The 22074-nt window shown below is 34.8% G+C and overlaps 6 protein-coding genes across 19 annotated transcripts in view; 2 read left to right on the top strand and 4 right to left on the bottom strand.

Moving 5' to 3' along the window:
- Nucleotides 1-117: 117 nt before the first annotated feature.
- Nucleotides 118-1370, bottom strand: LOC116846619 (60S ribosomal protein L32). 3 transcript variants are annotated; one of them, XM_032820692.1, is made up of 4 exons: nt 1245-1370; nt 976-1088; nt 649-801; nt 118-324 (listed from the first exon to the last, which is right to left on the bottom strand). In XM_032820692.1, exons 2-4 carry the CDS (start codon nt 1066-1068, stop codon nt 166-168), a joined length of 405 nt encoding a protein of 134 aa, XP_032676583.1. In that variant the 5' UTR covers nt 1069-1088; nt 1245-1370; the 3' UTR covers nt 118-165. The 3 variants fall into 3 exon arrangements, with proteins under 3 accessions (XP_032676583.1, XP_032676582.1, XP_032676581.1); XM_032820691.1 differs by having other exon boundaries at nt 1267-1368; XM_032820690.1 differs by having other exon boundaries at nt 1200-1360.
- A 555-nt stretch (nt 1371-1925) lies between these two features.
- Nucleotides 1926-5460, top strand: LOC116846610 (WAS/WASL-interacting protein family member 1-like). 4 transcript variants are annotated; one of them, XR_004378537.1, is made up of 6 exons: nt 1926-2193; nt 2672-2838; nt 2988-3283; nt 3816-4476; nt 4689-4795; nt 4977-5460. XR_004378537.1 is itself a non-coding variant. In XM_032820674.1 (5 exons), the coding sequence occupies exons 2-5, from the start codon at nt 2679-2681 to the stop codon at nt 5099-5101; spliced, it is 1242 nt and encodes a 413-aa protein (XP_032676565.1). In that variant the 5' UTR covers nt 1931-2193; nt 2672-2678; the 3' UTR covers nt 5102-5460. The 4 variants fall into 4 exon arrangements, 3 of the variants coding, with proteins under 3 accessions (XP_032676565.1, XP_032676567.1, XP_032676566.1); XM_032820674.1 differs by lacking the exon at nt 4689-4795 and having other exon boundaries at nt 1931-2193; XM_032820676.1 differs by lacking the exon at nt 4689-4795 and having other exon boundaries at nt 1939-2193; nt 3831-4476.
- Nucleotides 5461-5798: 338 nt separating this feature from the next.
- LOC116846609 (ATP-binding cassette sub-family F member 3) lies at nt 5799-10285 on the bottom strand. 2 transcript variants are annotated; one of them, XM_032820673.1, is made up of 9 exons: nt 9929-10285; nt 9725-9825; nt 9336-9522; nt 8848-9191; nt 8162-8663; nt 7291-7514; nt 6823-7181; nt 6512-6732; nt 5799-6418 (listed from the first exon to the last, which is right to left on the bottom strand). In XM_032820673.1, the coding sequence occupies exons 2-9, from the start codon at nt 9751-9753 to the stop codon at nt 6272-6274; spliced, it is 2013 nt and encodes a 670-aa protein (XP_032676564.1). In that variant the 5' UTR covers nt 9754-9825; nt 9929-10285; the 3' UTR covers nt 5799-6271. The 2 variants fall into 2 exon arrangements, with proteins under 2 accessions (XP_032676564.1, XP_032676563.1); XM_032820672.1 differs by having other exon boundaries at nt 9720-9825; nt 9929-10001.
- Nucleotides 10286-10495: 210 nt separating this feature from the next.
- Nucleotides 10496-12361, top strand: LOC116846612. Of its 3 annotated transcripts, XM_032820679.1 has the most exons (3): nt 10496-10662; nt 10844-11027; nt 11295-11897. In XM_032820679.1, the coding sequence occupies exons 2-3, from the start codon at nt 10920-10922 to the stop codon at nt 11895-11897; spliced, it is 711 nt and encodes a 236-aa protein (XP_032676570.1). In that variant the 5' UTR covers nt 10496-10662; nt 10844-10919. The 3 variants fall into 3 exon arrangements, with proteins under 3 accessions (XP_032676570.1, XP_032676571.1, XP_032676569.1); XM_032820680.1 differs by having other exon boundaries at nt 10531-11003; nt 11295-12361; XM_032820678.1 differs by having other exon boundaries at nt 10536-11027; nt 11295-12321.
- Nucleotides 12362-12822: 461 nt separating this feature from the next.
- On the bottom strand, nt 12823-15293 carry LOC116846611 (40S ribosomal protein SA-like). Its single transcript, XM_032820677.1, has 6 exons — nt 15131-15293; nt 14498-14660; nt 14199-14410; nt 13598-13885; nt 13120-13353; nt 12823-12991 (listed from the first exon to the last, which is right to left on the bottom strand). Exons 2-6 carry the CDS (start codon nt 14628-14630, stop codon nt 12902-12904), a joined length of 957 nt encoding a protein of 318 aa, XP_032676568.1. The 5' UTR covers nt 14631-14660; nt 15131-15293; the 3' UTR covers nt 12823-12901.
- A 2360-nt stretch (nt 15294-17653) lies between these two features.
- Nucleotides 17654-22074, bottom strand: part of LOC116846641 (aldose 1-epimerase-like) — a 5592-nt gene continuing 1171 nt past the window's right edge. The window contains exons 3-8 of one of the 6 annotated variants that reach the window (XM_032820740.1): nt 21386-21595; nt 20574-20757; nt 20136-20335; nt 18887-19254; nt 18077-18502; nt 17654-17820 (exon numbers count right to left, since the gene is read on the bottom strand). In XM_032820740.1, the coding sequence (XP_032676631.1) occupies nt 17740-17820; nt 18077-18502; nt 18887-19254; nt 20136-20334 (1074 nt within the window). In that variant the 5' untranslated portion in view covers nt 20335; nt 20574-20757; nt 21386-21595 and the 3' untranslated portion in view covers nt 17654-17739. Of the gene's footprint in view, nt 17821-18076; nt 18503-18886; nt 19255-20135; nt 20336-20573; nt 20758-21385; nt 21812-22074 lie in introns of those variants that run through there. The other 5 variants (XM_032820739.1, XM_032820738.1, XM_032820735.1 and 2 more) reach the window with 5 other exon arrangements.

The following is a 22074-nucleotide window of genomic DNA, read 5'->3' as shown; positions in this document are numbered from 1 at the left end:
CTCTGCTAAACGCAATCAACGTTCACACATTAAGAAATATGTATGCAGAAGATCTAAGTGTTTGCTGTGCAACACTGCTAAGAAATTGTGAGAAGAATCAAGACAAACAAGAAGAGGTATGGATATGTTTTTAACATTTTATTGCCAAAATACAGGAAAGCACGCTTACTCATTCTCTTCCGAACGTAAGCGCGCACTGGCATTCGTCACACGTATTGAAAGCTGTCGAGCACGCTCTACAATAGCTTTCCTTTTCTTGCTGCTGACAGCATGTGCGATTTCCGCGCAAAACTTGCGATTCTGCATCATCAAAACTTCCAATTCCTATAAAGAAATTAATCTTTACTCATACCTCATTCTAAAGTACTTCACATTGTCAATTTATAGTTATAAAAATAATATTTATATAATATTGCAAGTAATAATGAAGAAGTAACATGTGAGATTTTCACATAGTGAAAATAATTTTCTAATTTTATTTAATTCTTCACATAATGAAGATAATTCACAAAATTTTGTTCAAGATATTTTTATATTATCAATACAGATTTTGTAATTCTTTTAGATTATCTCAGTTTGCTAGTCATTTTTGTTTATTAGTTTGAGTATAAATATAATTAGAAGTTTTTATATAAAAATAAAATTTACCTTTACATTATGTACAAGAACTTTGCGGAAGCCAGTTGGTAGCATATGACGTGTTTTCTTGTTGCTACCATAACCAATGTTAGGCATCAAATACTGGCCCTTAAATCGTCTACGAACTCTGTTATCAATACCCTTTGGTTTACGCCAGTTGCGCTAAAAAATTAAATAAATAAGATTAATGAAACAAAATAGTTGTATATATTATTCAATATAATTCTTCTCACTATGTAGTACACATAAAAATTAACATTTAATCAATAACATAGAGATAATATAACCTTATAAGTATGCTTGTATAAATAACAAAGTGAAAAGAAATTTACATACCTTGAGTTTATCATATCGATCACTCTGATGTCTGATAAATTTCTTTGTTCTTTTCTTCACAATTTTTGGTCGATATACCGGTCGGATGGACATTTTAAGTTCTGTTTAGTAACCTGAAACAATAGCCACAATCTAAGTCACTTTGACTACGAATTACTTGCTAATGTTTCGTTTTCGAAAATATTGTATTTTTATACTTTCAAAAACTATCAATGATTAATTACTTTGCATGCAACGCTTGTTATATTACTGATTGTTGTAAAAATTACAGATTCTCCGCGTGACACGTACAGGCCGTTAATACGTCCTCGATACGAAAGGTTGAGTTTTAAGAGTTTCTTAACCTCTTTCTCAAAATGAACATTGAATACAAGAATATAGAGTGGAAACATCCTTCAACAAGTTTCAAGAATATTGTGGAGGATTTACATTGCATTCATGTTCGATATCCAATAGAAGAATTGCATTATGAAGCAAGAAAGTCACTAATATTAATACTAGCTAGAGTTTCTAGAAAGAAAATTCTACTTTCCGTTGAACATTTCCAGAGAGAATTAAAAACACAAATATTTATATTAAAATATTTATATTAAAATATTTGTTATATGTTTAACTATCGATTAAAAAATTAATTTTCTATTAGCTAATTTAATATTACGACATTACTTATATAAATCACTTTCAATTTTATACTTAATACAAAATAAAAATCTACTCTGTATCGAAGTAAGTTCTTCGATGAATAATTATATCAGTGGTAAATTCAGAATGGATTTTTATATCAACGCAGATACGAGAAAAGGAAGGAAGACCGCAAAGAACTTTTCAAATATAAATAAGTCTTGTTATCTCCTCGCGTTTGTTTTACGCGCTCGTGAGTTAGTGACACGTATGTATGGGTTAATGTGTGTGCATGTAAGTGTGTTGGCTTACGCACACCTTCAACTTTTATCTCTAGATACGCGTATCCGCGACATCTTCCGTGATCACGACTTTTGCGAACCAGAGGCGTATTGCAGACACTCGCTCTATACACGTCTCGCGATTTCGTCGTTCGCGGCGTGTTCACGGACCCCCAACTTCGATGGACCTGATGACGCCATGATCCATGTCGCAGTTGGATCACAGTCGGATCCGCCAGGCCCCTCTCAATTATGAGTGTCATTGCCCGCGAGTCCTGCCTTCGGACATAAATACAGCTGCGACCCGTTTAATCCGGTAATTGGCCGCATCCTGGTAGAATTAAACACGAATCTCAATGCGCGCGCGCGTACGCAATTGCAATCGTGCGGTAGAGATAAACTGCCTTTATGTATGAGGTGTGTTCTCGTACTGTCACGTTTCAAGGAGTGTCCCCCTCACCTGCGTGAATAATTTCAACATTTAAATCCGACGGGAAAATCTTATCAAAAGCTGCAAAGAGAGTGTGGTTTTATTAGCAAAGATACGCTAGTCGCTGTGATCGAAATATCGTTTAATCTGCTTATCCAAAAACGAAATGACCTCACAGCGAATGACACATCCCGGTAGGACGATCTGAGATTGTTCTTATCGTGTTTATGGGATTAAGAATAAATCTCGTATAAATATTCGTTATACTTTGACATTTAAAATCTCGTTATGAAAAACTGTGATCCGTACAATGTTTTTTCAATTGAATATTGATAGAGAATTATAGCATTGTTATACTTTGCAGCGGGTGAATGAAAATGCCTGCACCACCACCACCACCACCACCTCTGCAATTCAACTCTTCTGGTCCACCGGCAGGAGACAACAGGAATTTGTTGTTGCAATCTATAAGAGCAGGCAAAACTTTGAAAAAGACTGTTACTGTGGATAAAAGTACACCTGCTATTGCTGGTAAATTATAAGATAAATTATATCGATATAAAGTATTGACTAATTAATGGTATTATATCAATTTGAAGATTCTGTAATATTTTGCTATATAAAAAAGAACTATAAAGGAGGAATTTTTAAATACTTATATTTGTAATTATTTGTTTCAGGAAGAGTAAAAGGTGAATCAACCAGCTCTTCATTTAATAATAACAGTGGAAATAATAATTCCAACAGCAGCAGTTACTCTAGTAATGGAGGACCCATGCAGCTTGGTGGTTTATTTGCAAGTGGTATGCCGAAGTTGAAACCTATTGGATTAAGAAGTAATACGACAGAGAAGAACGGACATAATGTAAATAATCCTAGTTTCCTTCATTCGTCACCTGGATCGTCTCACAGCATAAAGCGTGGTCCACCACCAGTCCCGCCACCAGCTACACAGAAACCACAAGTATACAGTCAGGTAGATAAAAAAAATTAGAATCACTTTATGCCTGCTTGTATTCAATTAAACTTCAACCTGAGTTTGAGTCTCTTTCTGGAGAATTTAAATGTTAAAATTAAGGTTTAATTGATGTTGGTAGAGATAAGTATTGAGGTTCCTGGTCTCCCACTGTTCCAGAATCCTGGATTGTCAAAAACGAGAAAACTCATGCCAAAAATTCTTGTGTGCCATTATCAAATAAAAAAAAATATTTGCATAAAAGAATACTTTAAATTATTTGAGCACACTCGTAAAATACTCTGCAAATGCAAACTATTCTTTTTTCTTGATAGTCAATAAACAACTTTAAAATTAACATGCAGCTTTCCTCTTTTATTTATCTTTTACTTATCTTTTTTCATGATTTTTTTACGTTTATTTTAAGGCTATTGACTATCAAGGGAAAAGAATAATTCTTGGAGCATTTTACAGGATTCTGCAATAGTGGGAATCTTGTAAAAAAAAAATCCACGAGCCTTAATCATTTAAGACTCAACCATGTATCTGTAAGATTATTGATTTGCAGCAAAGTCAAAGTACCACCGATTCTGCGATGACCAACGCGGACACCATGCCTAGAGGACTCGGAAAATCGATTATCGTGCCTAAACCAGCAGCGTCTCCCTCCTTGCAGAAACCGTCGCCGCCACCTAAAAAGCTGAATCTAACGAGCAGCACAAGTGTGTCGCGGGCACAAAGCATGAGATTGCCTCGTTCGTCACCGGTCTTGGTACCAACGCCGTCGTCTTTACATCAATCGCAGGACTGTTTAAACGAGACTGCGCAGCCGGCGAGAACTACGGTGAGTCGGGTTCTCAGGCCGCCCGTGGCTAGACCCCCGTCGCCACCGACTTCACGAGCGAATACCATGCCTACGACCGCTACGAGAGCAGCGCCGCCGCCGCCGTCGAGGGTCACGGTTACCGCACCGTGTATACCCCCGCCGCCGCCGCCGCTCCCGCATCGGCCCGCACCCACGCATCAGAGATTGGCACCTCCGCCGCCGCCGCCGCCAACTCCACCCACCAGGAGTTTGTCGGTGCGCAACGGTCAGTCAAATACGAATTCTGTTGACTTGGAGATGCGTTTCGCCGATATGTTTCACGTCATGTCGAGTTTCCCGCATCCGGAGCCATTCAAGGGTTTTGTTAAAGTCTACAGCAGCAGGAATGGTGAGAGAAAACGACAAAACGCGTTTTTCGCTTTAGCAGAACACATGCTTCTTTTATAATGAAAGAATTGTGCTTTTTTCTCTTAGGACTAAATACAGTTGCTGTTCATATAATACTGCACGTTTATATAACACATTTTTCAGTTATATCTTGATCCCGTGTATACTATACATGCAATTTGCTAACACGATTTCTCACACGATACATTACAGATGAGATACTTCTTTTTTTATGATGCCATTCGAAGATTTTTTTCATATGATACTTACCCCTTCTGCTGATGCTGCTTCCCCGCCTCCTGTACCATCAAAAATACATAGTAATAAATATCGAAATATATGTATGACATAACAATTCATGTTTAATTGCTTACATACAATAAATTAAACCTGCATGTCGCATTTTTTGCTATTTTCTGCATGCATACCTATTGTAAGTAGATAAGAGCGTATATTGTTGTTATCAGAGGAACAATAATCGTGATGTTTCCAAAATTACAGCAGCAAAGCAACAAGCTCCAGCTCCACCTCTTCAATCATCTTCTACCCCTAATACACTGCATTCGTTAAATACTTCGTCTGGAAGTAAACAGTGGCAACATAATGCGACCTCTCTGGCATATTGAAAAGAAACCTCTGTGTATACTTAAATCATTGCTTCGTGCATTGATTATGATATATAATATATATAAAACTTCTCGATGCTGCCACAATAAAATGTTAAATTAGATGAGCAGGGAAAGGATGAATCGCGAAGTATAAGCATTAGAGAGTGTGTGAAATATCCTGAGTTCGTGTGTGTGAGCTCAGTTTTACAATAAAATGTTTTAGACAATATTTTCTGTACAGTTTATCTTAGGAGAAATCTATTTAATATAGATTATACTTATACATAAAGAAAAGAAAGATCGTTAGAAATTCTAGGCCTGTTACCTAACAGAAATGTAAAAGATATTAAAATGAAAGGAACATTTACTTTAGCTCTGAAAAACAGCATTCTCATTTAAACTTCTTAATCACTGTATTATATTTTTCTTACACTTCTATAAAATTTACCGAAATCACAAAAATCATTAATTCATAACTCATTGTATCAATGTATAATAATGCATCAGATAATTATTTGTTTAAATGTTACAAGGGCCAAAATGTAAAGTTGTTGTAACTTATTTTTCAATATTAATAAACAATTGCAGCAGCGAATCGTTGATTTAAAAATAATTGTTATATGTTATTGTATAGTAAGAAATACATGCCTTTTTCATGTTTATATGTAGGGAAGTAGTAAAGATATAATATACTTTTAAATGAAATAGAGCCTTCTTTATCTAACAACAATATTTTTTATTACTTTTCTTCGTAATAGATTATAGTATTAAATATGAAAATTTCCATGCTCGATCGTCCAATCTACTTGAATTCACAGTCAAATTATAGCATGTTAATTTAAAGTTCTTGAGGGAAAAATAAATAATTTATTATAGTAAAGTCGCGCAATGCTAAAACTTGCATTTTATAATTACCAGATATTTGTTAATTTGATAAATAAAACGTACATATACAATTAATAATCGCTAATGTTTTAATATATTTCACAAAAAAGCATCTAAGAAATAAATAAGATACCTTTGGCGATGAAATATTTCGAAAGAAAAGTAAATATTTATGATAAAATAGATAATAGTTGCATTATGATATTAATTGAAACAATGGAGCTTTTCTAAAATTTTATAACAATGTATTACTCGATAGAAGATAACGAAAGATGACAATATCACATTTAAAAAATCAAATTTTTATAATTCAAGCTCTCTTTCGATAATTCTGCGATATTCGTCGAAACCTTCTTCGATACATCGAACGGATCCTCCTCCACATACCCACAGTTCTGTACAAACCATTCGAATCAAACGTTCATCGTGAGACACTAAGATTACACCAGCCTATAATAAAAATAAGTTACACAAAAACATACAATATGAATTTTTTAAACGGGAAGAGTTTACACAAACGAAATATGTAGAATGAGCACTCACCTGGCATTTATTGAGAGCTTTACCCAGCGCTTCGATTGACTCGATATCAAGATGATTCGTGGGCTCATCGAGCACTAGGAAATTCGGCATTGCGGCGCACATCAAGGCAAACGCTACTCTGGATTTTTGTCCTCCCGAAAGAGAATTGATGGTTTGTAGAGCTAAATTGCCGCTTATTCCGAAGCTTCCGAGCATCCGTCTATACTCTTCGATCGGTTTTCCTAGAAAAAAATATGCCAAATCAATTTAACTTATACGATTTAATAATTATTTTATAAAATGGTACGCTTATATACATTACCAAAACATACCGGGAAAATGCCTTTGCAATAGTTCAACGGGACAAATACGCATGTCTAGTTGATCAACGTGATGCTGACTGAAGTATCCGAACTTCAGATTGCGATGAACGTGCACCGTGCCGCGTGTCGGATTCAACGTGCCTGTGATGATTTTTAAGAGGGTGGTCTTACCCGTCCCGTTTTCACCGACGATGCAGATACGCGATTGTAAGTTGGCGGTAAGGTTTACGTTACTAAATATTACGTCGACCCCTCCGTTGTAACTGAAAGAGACCTCGTCGAGTTGCAATATGGGGGGACTCAATGGCTCCACATTGGGGAAATTCAGGGTCACTTCGTTTTCTTTGTCGACCGGCTTCAAGTCGGGCCTGCGGAGAAACAGAGTTTAAATAAAATTAAAAAGAAAATGTATTTCGATAGTGGAGACAAAAGACTCCTGTCGTGTTGATTACATCTAATTACATAAAGTACACTTACAACTTCTCCAACATTTTAATCTTGCTTTGTACACTGGCGGCACGATTCGCATTGTAGCGGAATTTGTCGATGAATTCCTGTACGTGCGCTCTCTTTGCCTGTTGAGCCTCGTATTCTCGTTGTTGATTTCTTTCACGTTCACCTTTCGTTTTCACAAATTGCTCGTAATTGCCGCGATATGCCTCTATTTTCTGCCCGCGCAAATACAGAATATCGGTCGGTACCTATAAGAAAGATAAAAGATATGAGATAAACACATAGACGATAAATAATCATAAATAATGTTGCAAAAATATATTGAATATATATTTCACATAGATGTGATATACGTGCTGCGCTTGCAAGTTAAACAATCAATCTATGTTAATGTATGTTCTACAATCGAAATAAAAAGAAAATTGTATACAAACATGCATCCAAAGGTGCCGTAGAAATATCAAATACGAAAAAAAAAAGAAATTTGCTGTTGATACATTATGACGCAAAATCAGCGATAATTATCTAATCTGTTTATTCATGTTTTTTCCCCGTGTTTATTACTTCAAGTCGTTAAAGGTGATTAATGTCACTTGTATCAGCATTGATATCAGTACTGATATCAGCTTATTACACAACTTTATACAACCGAAATAATCTTTGTTCTCAAAGAATTTTATAATGGAAAATTCAGCAAAATGATATTGTCATTGTAATTTGTTTTTATTTGCAAATGTGTATTTATGTAACATTCTTTTCTATTTTTGTTCATACAGGAAACTATATAGTACTCAAAACATGATTTGAATGTCAGTATGAAATATATTAACGGTAAATTTTTTTTTAAATGAATATATCTTTCACACGGAGATAATTGCAAAATAAATACACGTACCGTATCCAAAAACTTTCGATCGTGCGACACTACGAGTAACGTGTTTGGCCACGTTTGTAGGTACTTTTCTAACCAAAGTATTGCCTTGATGTCCAGCATGTTCGTCGGTTCGTCAAGTAGTAACAAATCCGGTTTGGAGAACAAAGCTCTGGCAAGGGCCAATCTCATACGCCAACCGCCGGAGAAAGCTTTGGTCGGCCAAGACTGCCTTTCCACAGGAAATCCGAGTCCTGACAGGATTGCGCTTGCTTTGCCAGGAGCCTTGTCGACCTCGGCCAATTGCATCGCCTCGTACACCCGAGTCAATTCTTCGCCTAATGTATCTGCCGTTTTCGAACCGTTTTCCTTCTCTATCATCGTTTGTAACTTGGTCTCTTGACTGAGTAATGTACTACGTTCCTGATCGCACTCTAATACAGATTCCAACGCGGACGTATCGTCACCGGCCACCTCTTGCTCGACGTGCAACACTCGCACGTGTGATGGTATTCTCAGTTGTTTGCTATAAATCAAACAAAATTTATCTTATCTGCATTAATTAATTAAATGTGTTACAATAAAAATTAATTCCGCGATTCCAACAACTAGCACTTTTTTAAAATTACCAGTTTTTATGAACACTAATCAATTAATTTTATAATAAATATATTATTCGTGAATGTAAATAAGTGATTGTGTGATAATACCTAGATATCATTCGAAGTAACGTAGTCTTGCCGAGTCCGTTTCTACCTATTAGACCATATCGTCTACCAAATGCAAGCATTAAGTCAGCACCACGCAGCAATACTCTATCACCATATGCGACATCAAAATTCTCTATTCTGATATCTTGAGTTTTATTGACATTGCCTTTAGTTTCCATTCGACTGTCCTTTTTACTTGTCATTTGGCTGGCACTAGCACTTGATTCAGACACATTATTGGCAGTATTAATACGTCCAGCAGACCCTTGCTCATTTACAATTCGTTTCTCTTGTTTTTGTTGCAATTTAGCCTCAGCTTTCTCTAACTTCTTAGCATCTACTTTCTATTAATAAATAAATAAAATTACATATAATTGATACTTGTACATGTTGTATATGCAGGCAATATAAAAGAAAATATACAACTAAATAGTATAATTTAACACTCATATACATTATTTAAAACAAACTTAATAAATCGATGTTACCATTGCATCGTCTCTAGTTGTGACCCATATACTCTTAATTTGTTCAACTTGAGCCTCTAAGGTAGCAGCCAGAGCACCCAAATGTACTGGAGCATTCAATACTTTATTAACACCGTTTTTTCTCCTTTCTATGTTATCGTCATTGGTACTACCTTTTAACAACTCTAATAATTTCACGCATATTTGTCTGTACATAAAGAACAAGATTACAATTAGCTTCAGTTGTGCCGATTACACTATGAAGAAGACAAAGGTCCATTCTGAGATTCTTGCAACCGCGTTCAACTTTTTACACGTTGATAAATCTTCGTGCGTTTGAACAGATGGATAAACACACCGTGAACATAATAAGGAGATAACAAATGCGAATGCATATTTACAGACCTAACCTCGATTTCTGACTTGTCCGCCACCTCATGTAATACCTCGCCTATCGCCTCATACACTTCGTCGCCGTCCTCGAAGTCGTCCTTGGAACTGTCCAGGATACCTTTATACACGAGAATATATGCATTAAAGAACAGTTCTCGCGGTGTCGCATGAAACCAAGCAATCTTGCGCAAGGCTTTCTTAGGTTATTTTACGAAACATACTTTCCACATATTGATACAGATCGTCATCTATCGTCGGAAATTGACTACGGATATATTCACCACAGATCGCCATATTATAATATACTCTGATTAAGGATAATTGATGCAAAAATTGTAATCCTAATCGGCACGTAATGCCAGAGCGGGTCTCGCTTGACAGGTCGGACGTCAAATCCAATCAGATCGCCATCGAGAACCGTGAACACATGTTCACGCCATTTTTACACGGTCAGAAGTCTAGTCAAAAGCATACCAGTACGTATTCATAATGAGAATTGCAATATATTTAGAAAATTCCTCTTGCGTGACTGTCATTTTTGAGGTTATATCGAGTGCTCGTATCACATCCTGTAACATTTTCGTTTATTGCTTTTTCAATATGTCAAACAATCATCGTAGTAGCTGCCATTTTACAATTACCAAATGCTATGGAGAGTTCACATTGCGTCGATGTCTAATGCATGATGTTTCGATATCCAATGGGAGAATTCATTCTTTAGGAATTCCAACTAGTGATATTTTGTCTCTAGAATGTGAACTTTTTCATTGGCTGTTCGGTATGGTGCATCAAGTATCGGATACAGTGTGAATCCTCTGTAATACATGAAGTATTAGTTAAAAGATATTGTTGATTTTTGAGATTTTTTGGGTCCACGTCGTCTTGGTCCGATTGAGTTTGACGCGTACATTCGCGATCGTTATTCTGCACGATGGGTACGAGTGTCAGTTTTTAGGTTAGTTAAGAATCGCACTGTCGTTTATTGCGTGCAATTCCGCATGTTTCGCTATGTTCCTTGCTGTAAATAATTGTCGACAATGGGTTGGGTGAATTGAAGCTCCGTGATCATATTAAATTTTTGCACTATCAAAAATGTCATTAATTTCGACGACTGTCTCAATATATCTTCGTTGAAGTTGAAAGAATCGAGAAAACCTGTGAATGACGCCGAGGAAGATACATTGACGAAAATTCGCAAGAATTATAGAGACAATGGCGACCGACGTTGAGGAGTCTGATACGGACGAACATGAGAGACCTATTCCGCCTAAGCGGCAGTGCACGCATTTGTCCAAGGTCAATGAAACTTGTTGGAATACGGTAATTATCGTAGAAATGACATGATGATATTTGTGATTTTTCCATTATTCCCATCAATCATGTTCATTGATAATTAAGCAAATAAATATGACTTTTCTACTTGTTGATAAACTATATTATCGATTTCTGGCTCTTTCCAATAACATATTATTTTGTTATAAAATTTACATTATAACATGTTCTGATGCATTATATATATTTTTTGTATTTTGTAAAACAATATATATAACCACAAGATGTATATAAAAAACATTATTATTGCTCTAGGAGCAACACATGAATGTAAACATGGAGATGATGGAAGATAATTTAGAGAATAATGACTATGACGAGGTAGAAAGACATGCAAGAGAAAAGCTCAAGAGATGGCAGGCTTTTCAAGCTGCCAAAGGAACTATGGACAATACTGTCAACAAAGTTTTAGAGGATTGCAATATGATAACAGCACTTGATTGTCTGGAAGAAGATCTTACTGAGGGATTGTTTCGTTTCTTCCGAGAAAATGACATGGAAGACACAGCAGTGATGATGGCAATTCGTAATTATGGCTTAGTCCAGTCAGTTGATTCTGTTTCTCAGTCACATGATGATAAGATCCCGGACTATCGGACCGATAGTGATTACATAGGTGTACATTGTTCCTTTCCATCCAATCATATACAGGATATCAGGGACTTGCCAACTACTTTACCCACAATGTCCTCAAATCCTCCGAGATTAAGCAATTCTGTAGAAATGGGAAGATGCAATGTGTCTAACTCAGACGAAGACAAAATATATGACAGTGATCAGCCAGAAGACTTCCTAGAGCGCGCCGTGGCAGAAGCTATCAAGAAGAAAGGCCTGAGTGCTTTGAGTGTGGATTACTGATGAATAAGCTAATTAACAGCCTCATTCCTTTTGTGTATTTGCATAGTAGTATAATACATCTAATTGTTGTGCGCTCTGTAAACCTATTGCGATTCGTAATATTTTATTTTATTGTTGATTTTTGTCATTCAACGGTTGCATTTTACCACATGTAATCTTAGGATATTTTTTACTCATATGTTTACATTCCAATGTAGCAATTTGCTTATGAAAGATACAATTTGTGATCTGTTATATTTAGTCATGTAAAAGATAATGCGGAACGTTGTAATCGCAGTTTTCCGATGATTAACTTTTTTTCAATAGCCAGCTACCGCTAATAGTATTAATACCATATTAATTATATTTCTATATATATATGCATAAAAAGATATATTTATGTTAAGTCAAATTAGCTTTGTAAACAATACATACTTCAGAAGCATGTCTAGTTATTTTAATTATAGCATAAAATTTATTTTAATCAGAAACATGTTCTCCTTTACTCTTAAATCTGCCGCTCGTTTCTTGTCCTTTTATTACAGTTTATGCACATTAACTATAATATGTAAAACTCTATACCTTTTCTTTATTGGTAATAGAATCAAAAGATGAGAAAAGTTTGGCACACTTTTGGAATATGATGATTAACCATCTAATTATATTGAGATAACTGAAAAATAGATTTAAATCATTTCATTTAGAGAATTTGCACAATACATTACTATAATGACTAATACTAGAATGACTAATATATTGCAAAAGTGATGTTCATATATTATCTAATAACTGGATGACTACAATCGAGTGTATTTATCAGCCAGAGAAAGAGAATTTCCAGAATTTTTAAAAATATTTTTAGGGGAATGGGATCTATATTCTATTTTGTAAGTTGGAGAAGTACACAGGATATGTGCATTTAGGATTAAGTATAAAAAAGAGACAATTTCTTTTCAAAGTCCTGTTAGAAACAGTTTACAAAACATTTCGTCGTTATTTATAAGATAACGTCAGAAAGATCAAGATTACCACTTTTCACTGCTCGCACCTCCCCAGCTCTGGGCAGGGGCAGGGGCAGGGGCAGTCGCTACAGGTGTTGACCATTCCTCTTGAGGCTGAGTAAATGATAATTCCAGTTAAAAATCATTCACGTGAAAATTATTTAATTAATATTATTACACAAAACTTAATATTGACTAATAATGTACATATAAATATTAATGATTACATAATACATGTTTACCTGTGCAGCCCAATCACCACTTGGTTGAAAGGATTGTGCAGTAGTAGCTACGGGAATGGTAGCAGCCGTTGGTGGTGCCACGTCATCAGCCCAGTTCTCCGTAGTCACAGCAGTTGTTTCCCCAACCTCGTTTGCCCAACCAGGTTCTGGTGCAGGTGCTGCAGCTTCGACTGTAGTACTCGTGAACTCTTTACTTGGCGCGATCTCTTTCGCCGCTTGTTCTTCCTTCTCAGCCTAGAAAAAAAACGAAAAAAAAAAACAATGTATCACGCATATTTTTATTGGTTACATATGTACATCAAACACTTTTTCACCTTAAAATCAAAAGATCAAATCCTTAAGAGTAATGGATTAGTTTCTCATTTTTGTATTTATTTCTGTTGGTTCACCTTATCAATTAATATAAAGAAAACTAGAGAAGATTTGAAAGAAAAAAGATAAAAGGCAAGAAATGAGATAAATCATTATGATTACGAACCTCTTCAGGATCTCTATAGAAAAAGAGATCTACCATTACATCCCACTTAGTCTCACGTGGAATGGAACCTCTTAGCCGTAAGACTTCCCTGGTGAGAAGCCACCACATCAAACCAACAGTAAGTACGCTTTTAGTATTACAAGGAATTGCAATATCTACAAAGCGTAGTGGTGAATCAGTATTGCAGAAGGCGATCACAGGAATGTTCACATAGCTTGCTTCAGTAATGGGCTGGTGATCAGTGGACGGATCCGTGACAACCAGAAGACGCGGTTCACGAAAAGCAGCCTGCAAAACAAAAATAGAGTTGTGTAGGTGCACTTATTGGTAAACATGCAATAAGAAGCATTGGTCCTTCATCAGAAAAGATTAAGCCATAAAATAACCAACAGATTTTTTTCTGGTTTCTATTGTTTCATCATGTAATAAATAGGGAGAAAATGAAGATACTTAAAAAAACATCTTAATTTTGTAAGATATCTCTGTAAATAATTCAAAAAGATCAAGCCAATGAAAAACAAGGAATGCTGATTTCAGACCAAAAAGCATTATCATTAATTTATATTTAATTAAGTGCAAGGCATGGTTGACATTATCATACTTGAATCTGATTAGTAAATGCACCAGGAGTGAAACGTCCAGCGATAGGAGTAGCACCTGTGTGAGCTGCAAACTTGAGTACAGCTCTTTGACCCACATGGCGACAACTAACTGCAAAGACTTCACTAGGATGTTCAATGGCGACAATAGCACGAGCTGCAAGCAACAGCTTCTCCCAGGTATGGCGAATATCAATTATATTCATACCTGCACCTGCAGAATATAGAATGCTAAGTTAAAAAAATTGATGTATAAAAGAATTAGGACTAGTACTAGGAAGAGAATCTATTAAACACTTACCATCGACTCTTTTTTTATAGACATATCGCTCCATTTGGAAGTTGACATTCTCTGCACCCAGATGGGCAGAAGCAACCAATAACTTGGTAACATCATCCTCTTTAAGAGCTAATACATCTAAACCCCCTGACATTGTAACGTTTTGGTTGAATTACGATTTAACCTGAAGAAGAATTTTATTTCTAAGTTACAATTTCTTATATTTTGTTATTAAACTATTTATTAAATTTTAAAATATCTTTACAGATTTTATTCTTGAAATCATTTTTTTACTATAGGTTTTATTCATATATCAAAAGTAGTCCAATATAACCTCGAGATCGTGAACAATAAAAATTCCCAACTCATTTAAAAATATATTTATATAAATATTAACTAGAGTATATTGAAAACCTTCCTACTGTAGCTTATATTTTCAATAATTAAGTTTAAATATACATATAACGAGCTAAGCTATAAAAAAATGCCACGTGCTCGACGAGCATATTCATAAATCAACGTTTAAAACTATTATTAGAGCAGATTTTATCAAAAATAATATCTTAAAATAGCTACTATTTAAAATTTTTCTAGTTTGTCTAATTTTTTACATATAAAATATACAAAATTATAAAAAAATATCACAAGTCTTACGTTAACAGATGCCACTAGGAGGTTTTCGACCGGAAAAGAACTCTCCCTTATATTGGTGACCTACGTTGAGAAAATATGAAAGATTCATGGAGGATTCACACTGCGACGACATCCGATGTACGACGAAACATTATCCAATAGTAGAGTTTCTTTACTAGAGTGTCTAGCTAGCGACTTTTTTTGTCTCCAAAAAACCAATTCTTCTATTGGATATCGGATGTCGTATATCGGATATCGAACGCAGTGTGAATCCTCCATTATTGTAGAAGGCCTATTGGCTCTTGACACAGGACGCGGTAATGCTTGCTGCGCGGCGGAAGTTCGCGTGACAGCCAATCAATATGCTGCTTTCCGTAATAACCTCCTAGCTCTTACGGAAAAACAACATATTAATTGACTGTCGCGCGGACTTCCGTCGCGCGGTAAGCATTATCGCGTCCTGTGTGCAGGAGGGTGTATATCAGTTGGACACGGGGCAATTGGACATAGTCCAATCACAAGTCGCTGTATCAAGGGACCCTACAAATGTCCTAATCACACGGTGCTGTGATTGGCTGTGTCCAAATGCACCGTGTCCAAGTGCATCGCTCCCGTGCAGAAGCCATATGAAAATAAATCTAAAGGCCATTCTACAATTGCGTAAATGTAGTTGTAAATAGTTGTAGATGATTACGACAACCAATCAGAATAAAGCAATCAGTAAATAAAACACTCTAATTAAGGGCCGTGGCACACAGAAAAACTTAAGCAGTAAGACGTAAGCAATAAGCAAATTGATCAATCACAGTCGTTGATTCTTGGACCGTAAGAAGAATCAATGACTGTGATTGGTCAATTTGCTTACTGCTTACGTTTTACTGTTTAAGTTTTTCTATGTGCCATCAGCTTAATTGATTCTTATGGCTCCTGCACACAGGACGCGGTATGCTTGCCGCGTGGCGGAAGTTCGCGCGACAGCCAATCAATATGTTATTTTTCCGTAAGAGCTAGAAGGTTATTACGGAAAGCAGCATATTGATTGGCTGTCGCGCGAACTTTCGTCGCGCGGCAAGCATTATCCTGTGTGCAGGAGCCATTAGGCTGCTTTCCGTTTCACGCTTTTATTAAGCCCATTCTACAATTGCGTGAACAGGATGTAAGTGGTTGTAAGTGATTACGACAACCAATCAGAGTAAAGCAATCAGTGAATAAAACATTCGGATTGGTTGACTCTTAAGTTCACGACTATGCTACGCAATTGTAGAATGGGCTTTACTCTGATTGGGTGTCGTAGGGATGTGTTCCGATTGACCACGGTACGATTGGACACAACCAACCGATAAAAAGAATTATTTAGTGAATTACTAGGTCGAACCAATCATTACAATCTGTGTCCAATCGTATCGTGGTCAATCGAGTCCCACCCGGTGTCGTAATGGGAGCGGTGCACTTGGACACGGTGCATTTGGACACAGCCAATCACAGCACCGTGTGATTAGATACATTTGTAGGGTCCCTTGGAACAGCGACTTGTGATTGGACTGTGTCCAATTGCCTCGTGTCCAACTGATATACACCCGTCGTAATCACTTACAACTACTTACAACCACGTTCACGCAATTGTAGAATAGGCTTTACAGTATACGTGACATAATTATAGATAATTGCGCACATATACGTAAAACGGAACACGGCTTTTTTTTAGTAGTGTCGCAAATATTTACACTACTTACGATCACACTTATGCAATTGTAGAATGACCTTAAAACGATTTTATACATAAGAATGAACTATAATACCGGCCTTAATGCACATTCAGTCGAATTTACCATCAGATTCGTGAAAAATAGTCAAATTTGCACGAGATAATATTCTATAGGTAATGATAGCAATACTTTTAGATAATTTTTAAAAGTTTTCTTCATATTTATACATAGTTTTATATTTTATTTTATTCTATTACTACTTTCAGCAAAATTTATATTATAATCTTATATCAATGTCTAGATAATATTGCATATATAAACATTTACATAAAGAGTGCACATTTTTACTAGTATTAATTGTAATTTTTTATTAAAAAATTTTATTTCTGTTGTAGTTACATTACTAAAAAAGATGTGGCCTTTAGTATTGAGATCCTTAGGCCAATTTGGTAAATACCTTACACTTCCTATTGTGGCTGTTATTGGATATGTTGGATACAATGTGGAAGGTTGGATATCTGATCGTTATACACCTCCAACAGTACCTGTTACGCAACAACGGCAGGAAAGATTATTGGAAAATTTAGATTCTTCTACTACTAAGAAGAAACACAATCCCTTAGAAGTTAATCTTTCACCATCACTGTCTAATTAGATGTAAGTTTTACATTGTATTTTGTTAATTATATATAATAAAATAAAATTATAATATTTATCAAAAGTCTGAATATATAGATTTATACTTCATATTACATAAAGATAAATAGTTAAATTTAGCAATATAATTAGATCATATGTATTTAAATGTATTTTGTCAACATAATCATAACACTACAAATAATTAAGAATATCCTTTATTAGTTAATATTTATTTGATTTTCCAGTTTATAATTTGTAGTATTAATTAAGTGAAGAATCCATATGTTAATTATCCACTCCAAACTTATATATAACAATGTGCTCATATATATCCCCTGGTCGCAGTACGCTGTTAGGAAAATTCCTCTGCAAAGGGTAATGTAAAATTATTATATAATTAAACACTGTGATTACCAAAATAAATTAGAGCTATAGTATCAATTGAGATCCATGTTCAAATCTCAATATGTACTTCTGTTATATGTGTATATTATTTATATTTTATTTTCATTTGTAATTTATATCATACTATGGTGAAATTGATGTGATAAGATTAAATGCGCTTGTTTACGGCAAATTATCGGCTCTTATTGAATTGTAACTATTTCTTAGAAATACTTACATTGTTTATAGCATCGGGATAATTTTGCGTTTCCAAACAGAAAGCGGCATGCTTAAAGTACTGCGCTCCGTTTTTGCCTATAACAGCCGTATTGTTTCTCTCGGGTAGGGAATTGGATGTATAAAATTGTACACCGGGTTGATTCGAGTACACATCTAAACGCCTTCCTGTGCCTGGATGCACCACTTTAGCAACGAAACTGATCTTCCTATTGTCGTGTGGTATCGGCAGGCAAAAATTGTAGTCGTAACCACCACCTGGAACTTTGTCGATAACATCGCCAAGCGTGGTAGCGTTCCTGAGATCCATCACGCTGTTCTCGACTGATCGTATTTCGCCGGTAGGAATACTGCCCGAATCTGTGACGGTCCAGCGATCCGCATTGAATGTAAACACGTGTTTATACAACTCCGCCGCATTCGTAGTCTGTAAAATATACTTATAAATAATGACATGTGATAAAACTCTTTGATTGATGGATCAGTTACGTTCTCAAAAGCGGAAGAAGTTATTATAAAGTAGAATTTAATACCGGCGATGCGCGATTATAATAGAACTATATTCGCGAGATTGCTTAAAGCTTTCTTATACAATGTTTAGTGTAAAAAAGTTCTGATAATTTTTATATAAAAATTTCGAAGCAACTAATAGTGCTCGCATTATTCGTTATTTATGCTACGTTTTCTAGCTCGTTCTAGTCTTTTAAACGTAAATAAGGTATCTGCTGGCTATGGGAGAAAATTTCACGGATCTTTTTCAAGATGAATATTTTGTTTTTCGCGCTGAATTAAAGAGGAATGCGCTACGTACGTGTCCAGCAAGATTAAAGTAGCCGTGATTTGTCAAGTTGATCGGTGTCGCCTTCGGGGAGGTAGCTCTCATCTTTATACACAATTCTCCATCGTCGTTCAATTGGAAGGTAGCCATAGCTGTTACCGTCCCCGGGTAGCCCTCGTCACCGTCTGGACTGATTAGGGTCATCACCACGCGATCCTCCTCTACTGTGGCGTTCCATACTTTCATACTCCAACCGTGAGTACCGCCATGAAGACTGTCCTCACCTATGTTTTTCGACACATGATAGCGCTGACCGTCTACAACGAAAGTCGCCTTCCCGATACGATTTGCGACTCGACCGATGGTGGCACCGAAGTACGGATTATTTGACGATTGATATCCTGGAGACGATCATTGTGCTCGTTAATATTGCAAATAATTTTGTTTTAAATAATGATATAATAGTAGAAACTTATAGATCTTAAATTAGGAAAGTAAGAAAGTAGGATTAATAATAGTTTAAAATGTTTTCAATTCTTTAAGCTATATTAGAGGTAACTTTTTTCATTGTAGAATTAAAAATAAAATTCATAAACATGAACCCGCAAACATTTCTCTACTGAGATACAGCCACATGAATTGCGCTAAGCAATTTTGAAATTGATATATGAACTGTTAAAATAAATATAAAACAAATTACTTATATCATGAATATTTTTGTGTATAAAAGATCAGATAAATTTGATTTTTTAGGCTTTCTCGGTGTCCATGCATATTAGATTTGATTTCCGGGTTTGAGCCGCGTGCATTCATCTTTGTTTGATTCCGACGTTTCGCGAACATTTCAGTCCGTTTCATCAGAGAAGGATCAGATGAATCAGAGAGGCATCGGGTCGTTCCTCTCTGATGAAGCGGATTGAAATGTTCGCGAAACGTCGGAATCAATCAAAGATGAATGCACGCGGCTCAAACCCGGAAACCAAATTTAATCAAATAAATTTGTTGGTGCAGATTTTTTAAACTCATGTTAGTAGTTCATATATTTGCTCAGATATTATTTTTTTTCTCTCAAATCTAAAGAAGTGTAGACTACTATAAATATTCAGACATTTTTTATGAAGCACTGTGTGTAAATCTTTTAAATAACAAGAATTTTAATTTGTCTTTCCAATTCTTTAATTATCAAAGATAAATTAACATAGAATAACGTAACATTGACTCGATCAGTCAAGCATTTTATCGAACATTTTTTTGTACACACACAAATAAGCTTACGAAGTACCTTCAATATTGTCGAAACCAAGCATTACGTCCTCTATGTTACCATGTTTGTCCGGTGTTTTGATAGCAGTTATGGTCGCGCCATACGTCACAATGTCCACCTCTTGACCAACTTTGTTTCTCAATGTGAATTTCTTCACTTCTTGATCATCTACTATACCCCATGATGTCACTGAAATGGTTCCTTGCGCCATAGTCATCCTGAGAATAGATTAAATTTAATGAGGAAATTGCGTTCTTCAGTAACCTTGGTAAACCTAAAAATTCCTTTTAAAATGAATAAGATCTTGACTTTAATATTTGATAGTCATCCTTGATTTGCAAGTATGAAAGTTGTGAGAAATTTTTAGCAGAAATATATATACTGTTTTGATGAAATTAACTATTGTACTAAAAGTAAATATTGCTTTAAAAGAATAATTCAACCGTCCGCAATAACCTGCAAAGATAAGACTCGTCACGATATCAATACGCTCAATACATATACGTCATGATCAATTGCTCAATACATATACGTGTGAGAGAGTAGCATGTTTCGTTTGGACAAGTGCAGGTTGCCTGTTAAGTAATTAAGAATCAATTGACATCCATTGACTGCCAACATGAATGAAAAAGTCCTTGAACTAACAGAGCAAAAAATTTATATTTAAATTTGTACATAGATTGTGCACATATAATTTAAGCAAATTTCTTCAAATATTTCAAGGCAATTTTTAATAAGTATATATCAATATTGTATGTACACAACAGCATACGTTCAAAACATAAGGTAATTTTACATATATTGACATTAAACATAAAAAAAAGAAAATATTTATTTTATTACTATATTTCAATAGAAATAACAAGGCAATTTTTAATAAGTATACATCAATATTATATGTACACAACAGCATATGTTCAAAACATAAGGTAATTTTACATATATTAAAATTAATGTATTACATAAGTTAATATATTAATTTTACATATATTAAAATTAATGTATTACATAGTATATATTTGCAATGCTGATGCATAATAATATAAACCAACACAACAACAAAAGAGTTAGAATATTATTCAGAAAGTCACAGTGTGACAATTTCTTTTTTAATAATAATTTAGATTTTATATCTATTTGTCATAAAATATCATTTTTCAAACAGAAGTAGGAGCTTGATATTTATAATCTTTGCTGATTAGTTTTAAGTATATTTATTATAAAGATAAAGAAAACAAAACATACGAAATAAAGAAAATATTTCTTACCCCAACCAAGAAAGACCAACTAGAAATACAAAGAGATAGTACATAAACATTGTTGATTAAAAATTTTAACAAAATGCACTTCACAAATATATATGCTGTTCGTGACAGTCAACGTGGAACAACACAGGTCTTTACACATTGAACATTGCGTGTGCTCTGGGTGTATAAGAGGTATTCTGTTAGCTTTTTCTCAAATATAATCGACGCCATCTGTGTGAAATATACTCTAATCTTTTATTGAAACATGGAAAGTGTAAGATGTATGTGTTAATCAAGGCTAACAATATTATCCTTGAATTAATATAGAGATGGAAAGTATTGTATAATTAAACAAGGATAATAATCTTAGACAAGTAAATGTGTAACTTATTCAAGGTCATATTCAGTAAGAAAAAAAACATCTAAATAGTTAATCTAAAAATTACTTAAATTTATATTTTCAAAAAGTAAAGACTATCGATAATTTTATTAATGAGTTGATAAGTTTTATTAACTTTAAATTATTATTGATTAAGATGATTGAGGTCAAGTTATAAATATTATCAGAAGAGAAGCTTATAAAAAGTTAAAGAAAAATAAAAGAAGTTAATAAAAATAAAGTAATAGAAATATTTATATATATATATATATATATATATATATATATATATATATATATATATATATATATATATATATATATATATATA

Source organism: Odontomachus brunneus, unplaced genomic scaffold, assembly GCF_010583005.1.
Source record: "Odontomachus brunneus isolate Ranch 3 - 2012 unplaced genomic scaffold, Obru_v1 Obru_scaffold_066, whole genome shotgun sequence".
In the NCBI taxonomy this organism is placed as follows: domain Eukaryota; kingdom Metazoa; phylum Arthropoda; class Insecta; order Hymenoptera; family Formicidae; genus Odontomachus; species Odontomachus brunneus.
The sequence above is the reverse complement of the archived record's forward strand: the minus strand, read 5'-3'. Positions and strand labels throughout refer to the sequence as shown.